The sequence below is a fragment of the Mesoplodon densirostris genome, chromosome 7, assembly GCF_025265405.1.
Source record: "Mesoplodon densirostris isolate mMesDen1 chromosome 7, mMesDen1 primary haplotype, whole genome shotgun sequence".
NCBI classification, from domain to species: domain Eukaryota; kingdom Metazoa; phylum Chordata; class Mammalia; order Artiodactyla; family Ziphiidae; genus Mesoplodon; species Mesoplodon densirostris.
In genome coordinates, this window is record NC_082667.1 from 73,182,670 (window position 1) to 73,195,832 (window position 13,163).

At 48.8% G+C, this 13,163-nt stretch overlaps 1 protein-coding gene across 1 annotated transcript in view; it reads right to left on the minus strand.

Annotated features, from left to right (window-relative positions):
* Positions 1–404: 404 nt before the first annotated feature.
* SERGEF (secretion regulating guanine nucleotide exchange factor) overlaps positions 405–13,163 on the minus strand; it is a 224,815-nt gene continuing 212,056 nt past the window's right edge. Inside the window, exon 11 of the mRNA XM_060103763.1 lies at positions 405–765. Coding sequence (XP_059959746.1) covers positions 422–765 — 344 coding nt within the window. The 3' untranslated portion in view covers positions 405–421. The remainder of the gene's footprint in view (positions 766–13,163) is intronic.

Consider the following 13,163-nt stretch of genomic DNA (forward strand, 5'->3'; position numbering starts at 1 on the left):
GCCACCTGATCAGGGTTCCTCGATATCCTTGAACCAGCAAACTACATGCTCTGGGTGCTGAGAATGAAACCCCAGGAGAGGCTTGTGGCTGCCCTAAGCATGGCCTATAGGAACCTTTGTCTGGCTGAATCAAAGCCTGCTGGGGCAAAGCAACCACTGGGGACAGAGCTGGGCTTTCTGTCCTCACCAGCTAGGGACAGGCTGGAGCCTTCCTCTGCTTCCCATGTCCTGGGGTGAGGACTGAACCCTCATTCTCACATGCTGGGCAGAAAGGATGTCCATTCCTTGAGCCCAGACACTGAGCTCCTATCGTTCCCGTCTGGTCAGCCCACCCAGAGTGCCTCCTGAATCCTTCGCAGGCCAACACCGCAACCTGACAAAGCATTTCTCTGGGGACACTTGGGTGGGTAAAGTTGCTTTATTAAAGGGTCTCTGTCACAAGCCCCCCATTTCTGAACCTGTCAGATTGGCTTTGGGGAGAAGCTTCTGCATGTCTGTCTTTCCAGTTTCTCTCTTGGTCCATGGCTTCTTGAGATCCAGCTTCCTTGGTGGCATCTGGGAAAGGATCAGTGACCCTGGGGCGCTGGCCCAGGGCAGGGAGAGCTGGCCGCCGGCAGAGGGCCAGGGAGTGGCCGGCCCCGCAGCCCACGCGGAGTCCCGACAATGACCGCAGAACCGGCACGGGCTTTGGGGCCCAGACGTTGGCTTCGGTGCCGTCCCCGCACATGCCGTGCTCGTTCCAGCCCCAAGAGTAACACGTCCCGCCTGCGAGGGAGAGACGAGACTGCTGTAGACGTGGTTCTGGGGAACAGGGCCGAAACACTCACCCTGGGGGTGCAGGTATCACCGCAAACCCCCAGTTTACGCAGGAAGAAAACCAAAGCTCAGCCACACCCAGGGGCCCGCTCGCCATCTCTGCTTCCTCCCCTGCCCTCCTGAGTCTGCTCTTTTCTTCACTCCCACCAGCCCACAACCGTTCAGGTCCCAAACCTGGCTCTCCTCCGTGGCCCCTCCCTCAGTGCCACCTCCCACCCCCACACCTGCATCTCCCCCCACCACACACACACACACACACACACACACACATAATCCTAGACCTGCCAATTCTGCCTCTGAAAGTCTCTCAAATCCTTCCACACCTCTCCATCTCCACTGCCATCACCCTGATCCCAACCCCATTTTCTCTCATCTGGGCCACACCAGTAGCCAACTAACTAACTGGGCGGCTCACCAGCAACTCTGATCTTCAAAGAGCATCAAAACAATCTCTGAGGATGCAGATCTAACCAGGTCACTCCCCTGCTTCAACCCTTCACTGACCTACCCCCACCCTTAAAGGCCTTTCCTTGCCTGTGAGGCCCTGAGTGATCTGGCTCCGGACCAGCCTGCTGGGGTCCCCATGCACAACTCTCCCCACCCCACTGCATGCCAGAACCCCTGCCTTCCTTCAGTCCCTGAAATATGCCCTGTGGGGCCGGCCTTTCTCTCCAAGTCCTGGCTTTGCTGGGCTCCACAACCCCCATCCTCCAGGATCTGTTTAAATCATGCTCAGAGGCCAGATTCCCCGGCACCCAATCAACTTGGATTCTTGTCATTGCCCTTGTACTTTCCCTCATAGGCAGCGGATAGACGGTCTGGGTGGTGATGTGTTTACTATCCCCTCCTCACTAGACTGTCTGCCCTACAGTGAGAGAAGGAACACATATGTTCTGTTCACTGCCCTGTCTCTAGCACAGCGCCTGGTCCCCAGCTGCGGCTCAACAGGGGTTTGCTGACTAGATCAAAGATTGAAGAACTCAGAGTCCTACGGCCAATCTCCAAGCCAGCATTCGAGCACAGGTCTCTCTGACAGCCTGTGATGCTCCCACCCCATCACAGCACGTCTTCCTAGGTTTTGGACCCTTTCCTGGAGCCTAGCTAAACTCGCTCACACTTTTCTGTAGTTGTTTAAAAAATTTTTTTTTCTGGATATAAAAGTAATACATCTTCATGGTAAAAAGGGGGGAAAAAAAGGAAAATATGGATAGGTGTAAAGAAAAGCAGACTTCTAGAATCTTGCCCACTGCTATGAATATTTTAGGTGTCTCTTTCAAACCTTCAATTTGTGAAACTTGTAAATATTTGTGTACATATTGTGTTGTTTTTATGCCTTAATAACACAAGCATTTCTCCATAGAACTGGGAATTGTTCAAAAAGTAAATTAAAAATAATTTGTTTGAAATTTTGAAAAAGCTCAATATGCAGAAAAGTACAAAAAATAATTTAAAAGAAAGACATATTCCTCAATCAGATTCAGAACATTAGTTACCATTTTGCCATATTTGCTTCAACCTTTAAAAACATAAATCAGTTATAAAGATACAGTTTAAGACCCACCTCCCATCCTCGGCCCTCCATCCATTCCCTCCTTCCTGGAAGTAACCATTATTTGAAGTTGGTGTACGTTACTTGCATGCTTGTTTTATATTTTTCTACATGTATGTGTCCTTAAATATTATATAAAAATTTTAGTTTGTTTTAAAGATTTACATAAGTAGTGTCATTCAAATATGTATCTTCTGTTATGACTTGCTCTTTATACCATTGTTTTTGAAATCCCTCTGAGCTGATAGTTACAGATTTAGTTCATTGATTTTAACTGTGCATAGTACATATCCCATTATGCATAAATCATATTTTACTCATCCATTTCCTTTCTGATGGACAGTTCTTTAATGATGATAATTGTTGCTACTTTATTACACATTATATATTACAATATATAATATACCATAATATTTTACAACAATACTATTACTACTATTGCTACTATAAACAACACTGCAGTGAACATCCTGGAACATGTATCCTTGTACAAATTGGTGTTTGTGCACATTGATCCCTAGAAGTGTGATTGTGGTGGAATCACATGTTTACATTTACCAGGTGTGTCCAAACAGCTCTCCACCATGGCTGTAGTCCCATCATTTATGGTCCCATCAGCAATGGATATGAATTCGTTTCCCTCTATCTTTGCCTTTAGACTCTTGCTATTCTGATTAAGTACATGTGATTAATTTGCATTTTCTTGACTACTAGTGAGATGGAGCATGTCTTTATGTTACTAGCCCTAAATTGCTTTTTCTGTGAATTGCGTGTTTACATTCGTTGCCTGTTTTGCTCTTTGTTTGCCTTTTTCTTACTGATTTATAAGTATTCTTTGTATATTCTTTTGTATATATAATTGTTATAAGCATTGCAAGTGTCTTCTCCCAGGAGTCTGTGGTGTCTCTTCACTTTGTTTATGGTCTCTTTTGTGGTCCAGATTTATGTAGAATGACTGCCTAATTGCCCATTATGGAGATTAAACAATTTCCTTAACCTGTATCCTATTATCAGATAGATAGTTTATTTCTAATTTTTCATTATTTTGTATAACATTTCTATGAACATCTTTGTGCATGAATACATCTCTATTTTCTCAAATTAGATTCTTAGAATGGGAATTCCTGGTCAAACGGTATGGACATTTTTGAGATTCCTGAGTATTGTTTTGAGTACTGCCAAAATACTTTGCAGAAAGGCCACCTGAATATAACTACAACAATCTGTGGGACTCTCTGTATCACTCCGGCATTGCCAGTATTCATCAGTTATTATAGTATTTAAAAACCTTTTCTAATTTGAAGACAAAAATGGTATCTCATTATTTTTATTTGTACTTTTCTGATTCCCACAGAAATTGAAAAGTAATTCTTATTTTCCTCCCATATTTGAATTTCCTCTTTGATGTATTGTCTGCTTAATACATTTTTCCTGTTTCATATAGAAGAGTTTAAGCGCTCAGACCCAAGAGCCAGATGGCCTGGGTTCAATCCCATCTTCTCCATTTATTAGCCGTGACCTTGGGCAAGTTACTTAGCTTCTCTGAGCCTCAGTCCCCTCATCTGTTAAACGGGGATAATAATAGTACCTTTATCATAAAGGTTATAAATACTTATTCATTTATAAGGATTAAATGAGCAAAGTTATATAAAATACATAGTATAATAGTCCACCCTTTTGTGCAGGGGACACTTTCCAAGACCCCCAGTGGATGCCTGAAACCATAGAGAGTACCAAGTTCTATGTATACTGGTTTTTCCTATACTCATGGGCATGTAGCATGTACAATATGGATGGGCTGGACAAAGGGCTGATTTACATCCTGGGTGGGATGGAGCACGACAGAGCAAGATTTCATTACACTACTTGGAATGGCACACAATTTAAAAGAGTTGTTTATTGCTGGAATTTTCCACTTAATATTGTCTGACCGTGGTTGACAGTGGGGTAACTGAAACCGCTGAAAGCAACACTGCAGATAAGGGGGCACTACTGTACTAAATGAAAATTTGCTGTTGTCGTTGTTCTCAAGAGCCTTATTGTTTTAAAGATTTTTATTTGAAGAATATTAATTCTATGCCATATCTGGCATCACTATTTTTTCTCAGTTTGATTTAAAATTTTGTTTTAGGTCTTTTGATGTAAAACATAAATTTTATGGTTCTAGGTAGTACAATTTCTTGTTTTTTTATCTTATCATTTCTTCCATAGTTTGTAAGAATTGAAAGCCTATCCCTATCCAGATCAGAAAATATTCTTTTGATTTTTTTCAATGATCTGAGTTTCTTAAAAAATCTTTACATTTCACTCATTAACCAAAGAAAATCTGTTTTGCAGACCGCTCTTTCACAGAGGGAAGCTGGCTGGCCCAGGATTACCCTTCTCTTTCCTTTTCCCTGGTAGGAAGGCAATCATTAGCCAAAAGCTTGGGCTTGGGGAAACACAGATGTCTGCCTGTTTGGCCCATGAATGAGGAAATGCATACAGAGAGGATGAACCCCAGGCCACAAGTCCTGCAGTTAAGCAGGAGTTTCAGCCAGGTGGATCTAAGGCACGAGGTAGAGAATGGAACAGGCTGGGTATCTGCGGGCCTAGCTCGGCACCTGGCATGGGCTTTGCGCCCAGCCCTGGTGAGTGGCACCAGCTGACGGTCAGCAGGAATGGGGGTGGGAGGAAGGCAGCGCTGACCTACCAGCAGGACGCGGCACAACGGGCAGCTGGCAGGTCTCTCTCCTCCTGCCAAAGGAAAACGCTCTAAGGAAGCCATGTTTGGGGCCGGGGTAGCCCACTGGGTTGAGAAGCCTGGCAAAGGCTCAGATACAGTTTCCCTCAATACTTCCAAAGAAGCTGACTCGAGGTTATGTGCTTTATATTCTTTATCTCATTTAATTCTAACAACCTTGTGAGGCAGCCATGTTTTATAGATGAGTCTCATTTTATAGTTAATGAAACTGAGGCTCTAGAACCCAGACAGTGTGGTTCCGGAATCTGTGCTAAACTCTGCATATTCTATACCAGGGCTTGCCAGAGTTATTCTATAAAGGCAAACAGTAAATACTTTAGGTTCGATGGTCTCATTCGGTCTCTGTCGCATATTCTTATTCTTTATTACAAGCCTTTAAAAATCATTCTTAGCTCGCAAGGCCGTACACAGCAGGCCCGTGGGTTGTACTCCGTCAGCCCCTGGTATATATATAATACATACTGTGGACTGTGCTACGCTGTCCTGGATCCCACATCACCACACAGCTGTGTGACAATGGTACGTCTGTCCCCAGCTACCTCACAGGGTTGCTAGGAGGAGGCCTGCATGTGCTGATATACATTTAATGCCCTGGCACAGTGCCTGACACATGGTGACAGCTCACACCCACGTATGAAGCAGACCACGGGGAAAGGAGGAAAAGGCAAGGAAGGCCATGCTGGTGGCAAACCTTCCCAGCAGATGGGAAGGCCTAGGGTAGAATGACAAGTCAGGGGTTCCCCAACACTTTAAACAAACCTCCCATAGAAAGAAACCAGGCTGCTGAACTCGGAGAATGAAAGATGGGCCATCCCAGTAACAGAAGGACTCACACAGGACATTTTTCAGTTCTGAGCTCCTCCAGCATTTTAGAATATCTTTCAAGCACACCCCCTGTCCCCCACCCTCACTTAGGGCCACCTATTCAGGGGCACAGTGAAGATGGAAAGGCCGTCTGGACTCAGCAAGATGCTACTATGCAGGCTGTTCTCATGTAGAGGTGGGAGGAAGGACAGCCCATGATAAGCCTCTTCCTAAGCTAACTGGAATACGGGACACCCAGTTCTCAAAACAGGTGAGTTCATGATGATTCCTGGCATCACAGAGGACTCTCTGCAGTGTGCCTGGCACTCGCCAGGTTCTTGAGGACACTGAGATCCCACCTGATTGATCTAGATCTATTTTACTGGCCCCGGGGCACATAGCTGAGCCTTGGGTGGAGAGCTCATAGTTACAGAGGGATTCCCTAGCCTCTTCAGAGTTCGGGCCCTTGCTCACGGGGCTCAGTGGAGTTGATGCAGGCTGTGACAAGTGACAAAGCTCATGCCCACCACACTTGCGTCAGCCTAAGAGCCCTGCAGGCAGCGGAACCTCGGGGCTGGCAGGGTCCCCAGCACAGGCTGGACACAGTACCCAAATCTGTTCAGGTCTTGTGGCACCTGCTTGAGCTTCTTGGCAACCTGGGTCCTCACAGGGCCTTATGGTGCTGGGACTGCAGCCCAACTGTAGGAAGGGGGCAGCGTTTCTGCTGGAGGGTCTTGCCTAAGAGGGGCAAACACCTGAGTATGTGTGGCAGAAACTCCTGGTGGTCCCTGAACCACAGAATGGAGACTACATTTCCCAACCTCTGTTGCAGCAGGGCGTGGCCAATGAGATTTGAGCTGAGATGTTCTGTAGTAGCTTATGGGATCCTTCCTTCAAAGACAGATGGCATGTGCCCTTTGCCCCTTCCTCCATCCTGTCACTGGAAATGTGGATGTGATGGCTGGAGCTCTAGCTGCCATTTCTGACCATGAAAATGAGGGCTACAACTTAGGGATGGTGCTTCTCAGTTTCACATAAATGTTACCTTAATTCTCACAGCAACTCTCTGAGGTGTTCTTACCTCCATTTTACAGATGAGGAAACTAAGCTCAGAGAGGTAAAAGAACTTGTCCATGGTCACGTGGCCATCCTAGTCAGGACTAGGATCCAGGACTCCTGAGTCTCAGGCTCCTTCACTAGTTCCAAAACGGTAATAAAGTCACCGAATACTTAGTGTATGCCAGGCCCTGTGATAAGCACTTTATACGTATCAATTCACCGAATCCTCACAACGAGACTGTGAGGTAGTATAGCCTAACACACCAGGGAGGTGGTATGAACTGTGCAAGATCACATAGCTGGTGAGAAGCGGAGCTGAACTGAAACCCAGGCAGTAGGACTCCAGAACCTCTTCTGTTAATATATACTGTCCTCTCTGGCCAAACCTCTGTTCCTCAGGTAATGAAGAAAAGGTAGAGAGTCATGGCGCACCTGTACAGGAACAAGGTCAGCGAGGGAAGCCAGAGCTGTAGCTGGTGGGAGAAGCACTCTGCGGAGGAGCAGAAACCCCTCCGAGCCCTTGTGAGCGCTGGGGCTGCGGCAGAGGCAGCAGCAGCAGGCCCCGCCGCCCCCCACCGCCGTCCGCATCTGGTGGGGTGGGGAGAGGAGGGCGCGATGGTGCGAAAAGTTAGGCAGCCAGTGGTTCACCTTGTCTCTTGCCTGTCAAGGACCTAGGCCTCACAAGGCCTCACAAGGCCTCACAAGGACCTAGGGCATCAGGCAGGGCTGCTCTTCTGCAGCACCAAGCAGAGAGAGAGAGAGAGAGACAGGAGGGGTGAGGTCTGAGCACCTCACGCAGAGGAAGTCTCTGGATTCGGGCAGGTGGTCAATGCCAGTGTGGATGGAGCTGGCCTTGGAGCCGGGCAAATTTGGAAGAAACTTCTGAGTGTCTAGCTGCCCAAGCTCATGAGTATCTCACCCTTTGGGCAGTAATTGGTGGCTCCTAGGTCCTGCTGTGAGCAAGGAATTCAGGCCTCCTGAAGTGTTTTGGGTCTAGGTGGCAACCTCAGGACAGAAAGAAGAGGTTCAGGTCCTGATCCTCTCTTGCTTGGACAGTTACAAAAGCTAGTTTCTTCTGAGGTAGCTGGCCTGGGTGGGGGAAACCAGGCTGAAACACAGCATGAACTAGGTCTTCCCATGAACAATTTCCTGTCTCCCCACTACCTACAATGGGCCTCTTATCTGGCTCTCAGGGCAGCCTGTCCCTCTTGGCCGCATCACCCCTCTTTCCTCTGTTCCAGCCCCATGGGCTTGCTGCTGCTCCCTGAGTTCACCCAGGCCTTTCACACAGTCGTGATTTTGCTCAGATGAGTCCATTTATCTCATCATGTGGACGCCTCTTGTGGCTTGGGCCCTGTATAGACAAAACAGCCCAAAGAGGAAAATCCAGTTTCTGCCCTGGGGCTCCCAGGCCACTAGGGTAGACAGCCATGGGGAATGACGATTACAGGAACCAATGGCATGTGTACGCAAGGAGGCTGGCAAAACGGTGTTTACTGTAGCATTATTTGTAATCGTGAAAGACTGGGGGGAAACCCCTAAATACCCATCAACAGAGGAGTGTGTAAAGAAACTACAGTTTGAGCCTACTGTTGAATAACATACAGCTATTAAAAATAATGAGGTAGCGCTCTGTGGCCTGACATGGCAAGATACTGCAGACATTTTTAAGAGAAAATAGGCTGCAGAACAATATAGAGAGTATGATTCAATTTATGCAAAGCCCCTATATATTTCTGTAGGTATAGATCCTGAAGAATACATCCCAAACGGAGAACAGTCTCTGAGGAAGAGAGGGAGAAATGGGGGAAGGGCAACTGAGATTTTCTTTGTTGTGTGTTCATATATTTTAAAAAGCAATAACACAGGGCTTCCCTGGTGGCGCAGTGGTTGGGAGTCCGCCTGCCGATGCGGGGGTCGTGGGTTCGTGCCCTGGTCTGGGAAGATCCCACATGCTGTGGAGCAGCTAGGCCCGTGAGCCATGGCCACTGAGCCTGCGCGTCCGGAGCCTGTGCTCCGCAACGGGAGAGGCCACAACAGTGAGAGGCCTGTGTACCGCAAAAAAAAAAAAAAAAAAAAAAAAGCAATAATACAGGATGATGATCAAAAAAATAACAGTATTTCTAAGGGACAGAGGTAGCATAGAGGAGAGGATGATACACTGTATTGTGGAGAGGAGGCAGGTGTCACTGAAAGTTCCAGGGGTTAATCCTTAGCTGGGCTTTGAAGGATGAATAAGAGTTTACCAGTCTTAAATAGAGGGTACCCACTGACATTTGCCCACTCTGAGCTGCCTTCATGGATCCTGATGGCATCCTGTTTGCTGCAGGGGTAAACTGTGGGCAGGTGCAGGGCTGGGTCCTCCTGGGCTGTTGGAAGGCTATTAATTTCACTTCCTCTAAGCTCTTAAGATACCCAGAGCTCTCTTAGCACACACACCACACTCCTCCTGGATCTCGAGGTGTTTCTATTTGTAACTGTGAGCTGGGGATGGGAGCCAGGTGCTGTGAGCAGGACACGCTCACCCATCAGCCCTCAGGCACATGGTACAGGCACTCAGGATAGAGCTGCTGAGTGGAAGTGAACACATCTGGGCTGTTCCCCTGCCCACAGTCTTTCTGAGCCCCCTGCTCTGTCGGGAGAGCAGCAGGGGAGGAGTATACACACATATAATGCTGAGATCAACGCCAGTCCTGGGCCTGGCTGCTTGTCTTTATTCCCTGACCTGTGGCCAGACCTGCCTCCTGGCCACCGGCCTCAAGAACAGAGAGATGTGAGTCTCCGTCCCTGGTTACACTGCCCAGAAGAGGGGCAGCTCCTACAACAGAACGGCCTAGAGAATGGCTGTGAGGACAACGGTCCCAATGGGCCAGTCTGAGGGAAGAGGCTCTGTCAGTGTAGGACCCTTTCAATGAGTAGACCATCCATCACTCTCCAGGGCCAATGATACCCTCGAGGCAGGATCTGAAGCAGCAGGAAGAAGCCATTCCAGAATCAGGAAGTGGGGCTGTTAGCCCCCAGTGTTACTCTGGAGATATTTTGGTATTGTAGCCCAAGTTGCCTCAGGGAAGGCTAAGTAGAAGATGGCTGTCCTGGGGTCCCTTCCAGACAAGGATCCATCACAGCACTGAGAATGGGGTGAGAGGAAGAGATGGGGGATGAGGGCTAAAGGCAAGGAGGCCAGAGAGGAGGCTGGGGCCATCCACCAGGTAAGAAAAGATGAGGGGTTTAGGAAGGTAATGTATTAAACACAGCCGGAATCTGGCCACTTCTCACCAGCCCATCACCTCACACTGGCACTCCTACAAGGGCTTCCTACCTGCCCTCTCTGCTGCTTCTGTTGTATTCTCTACACAAAACCTGAGGGACCCTGTTAAAACCTGGCTCTAAGTCGACATGGCACTGCTCTGCTCAGAATCCTCCAATGGCTTCTCCTCTGACTCAGATAAACAACAGCTGGCTTCCTCCTGGACCTCATGTCCTGTCAAGTTCCACCTTGCTGATGTCACCATAGCTACACTGACTTCCTTCCTGTTCTTCAAACAGTACTGGCCTCAGGGCCTCTGCGTCTGCTGTTCCTGCAGTCGGAATGCTCTTGTCCTGATGTACACAGGTTCACTCCCTCGTGTTGTCATGTATTTGTTCAAATGTCACCTTATCTGAGAGGTCTTCCCTGACAACTCTATATGAAGTAGCAATCTACTCCCCACCCCATCTCTGTCTCCTCACTTGCTTTATGTTTCTTTATGTTTTTAAATGGTTATTTATTATCTCTCTCCTGACCAGACACAAGCTCTTTGAGAGCAGGACTCTTTGTTTGCTGCTATTTCTCAGCACCTGAAACTGTACTAACAGTTCATTAGTACTAATACCTGTTGTTTGAATGAGTGAACACACAAATGAATGAATGGCTACCAAGAGCACGGAGCTGTCTTGTTCTCTCCCAGAGGCTAAAAGAGAGTCCACAGATGTGGGGAGGAGATGCCACGGGCAGGCTGATTTCTGCTCACCATCAGGAAGAACGCCGTAAGGACTGGAAGGCCACCCTGGAGAGTGGCAGGTGGCCTGCACCAGAGGTCCTGAGCCCCCAGCTGGCGAGGGCATTCCTAACAGTGGGCAGATTCTGGGATGAGACACAGCAAATGTCCGAGCCTGGCGAATTTGTACGGCGGTGTGGTGGGTGCGGATGCGTATGATGGAGAGAGAGAGAGAAGGAAGGTGTAGGCAGAAGAGCCGACGAGGGGGCCATACACCCAGGTCCTCAGGCTGGCTCCCTCGGACCTGACAGAGGAGTGGCCCCGGTTCAGAGGATAAATAAAAACGGGTTGAATTGATGGGTTTGCCCTCAGAGGTCTCGTTCTGAGGCTGCAAGGCTGGGACTGCTCTAGAACTTCTTGTAGCTTAAAAGGTTGTTCAGTTCTCTCAGTAGTTCTCTATCCCTTTTACATAAGAGGAAACTGAGGCCCAGAAGTGGGGCAGCACCTCACCAAAGGTCCCCCCCTACACACCTTCCCACTGCTATCTCCCCCTTTGTATCCCTGAGGTTGGATGGTTAAAACAGCCCAGTGAGGAAGGATCTGGAAGGGAAAGAAAGCTGAGTCTGAGACAGGTTCAGAAACAGCCAAGCTGGGAGCGGCGGAGGCCAGCCCTCCCCACTCCCACCACAGGAGGAGGTGGCTGCGCGGCCGCGGTCACCCGCGGAGAGGGCGTGCTGCGGCACGTTGGCTCCACTGGGTGACTATTCTTAGATCTAGGGAGCTAGGGATGATGGATTTAGAGCTTACGAGGTGGAAACGTGTTGGCCTGTTTTATAAACAACTGAACTCCTCCCCACAGACTGTCTTTCTGAATTCTGCGTTCTCTGTCAGAACTGCTAGCTTTCTGGGCTTCTTGGCTGCACTGGGAGAAGGAACAGAAAAGGCAACTCAGCCTCTCGAGGGCCTACTATGACCGTGTATTGTGCTAAGGGCTCTGCGTGACCCATCTCATTTAACAGAGCAGCCCTGGGAAGGAGGTATTTTGATCACACTCTATTCATGAAAAAACAGACTCTGGGAGAGGTCCCAGAGGAGGAGCATATGCCCTGGGATGTGGCTCCAGGGCCAGGCTGTGAACAAGCAGGCCCCGAGGTGGAGTCTGCTGCTGCCAGCAGGGGTCTGGCTCTGGCGATGGAGCAGTAAGGGCACAGCGTGGCGCCTGTGGACTTTAATCCCTTTAAGTGTTTTGCACATGGTTCTCCTATCCTCTTAGACTTCTTAACTCAGGTGATATATCATCCCTCTGTATAACCTGGTGGCCTGCCTCCATGGCCAGTCAGGGGCCCCTCCTCTTGGTAGGTTCCAAGTTGTCATCATCCCTCTAGAAGTACGTTCCCCAAACTGGCCAAGGGCTCTACCTAGATGCACACCTGGTCCCAGAGGCTGCCTGTATCAGTTTAGCCTGAAGCCACATTAGCCGTGTTGGAGTCCAAGTCCGTTGACTCTCCGCATAGCCCAAGTCCAGCACTAAACTGTTTCTGCAGGAGCTGCTGTACTATGTTTCCTTGAAGCCTGGCCTGGGTGCTGGTGTTTGGACCTGACCGGAAACTTCAAGATGTCTGCAACAAATATCTCTGAGGGGCACCAGCAGAGGGGCAGGGGCACAATGCAGCTCTGGGGCCCGGAGCAGCCGGCCTGCTGCCGTTCCTGGAGCCTGGTCACAGCAGAGCCTCTCGACACTGTTCTCCCCACACCTGTTTGGGGACAACCCGTGTGCAGGAGAGGAGGCTGGGAGCTAAAGCAGTAATGGGGGTGGGTGTAAGAAGGTCTGTTCTGGAACCCAGTAGCAGGTCCAGCAGAAACCACACGCAGATTAGGAGGTTAGAGCACTAGAGTCCACTGAGAAGCCACTGGAGGACACAAACCTGAGGAGGCATTCTTCCTAGGCTTTCCAATCACTCCATAAATACCTTCTGAGTGTATGCTCTGGGTTGGGTGCTGTGCCCAATTCAGCCCAATCCACTTGCTACACAGCTCCTACACAGTACAAATGCTAGGTTAGGAGGTGGCCACCCATCCCACCGTGATAGCTCAGGGAGACGGGTGCCCTGGAAAAGGTATGCCCAGAAAGGCAGCAGCTGATTCTTCCAAAGGACCAAACCCCCTTGGGAATACAGTCTGTCTCTTATTTATCTTTTTTTTTTTTCCAGACAGT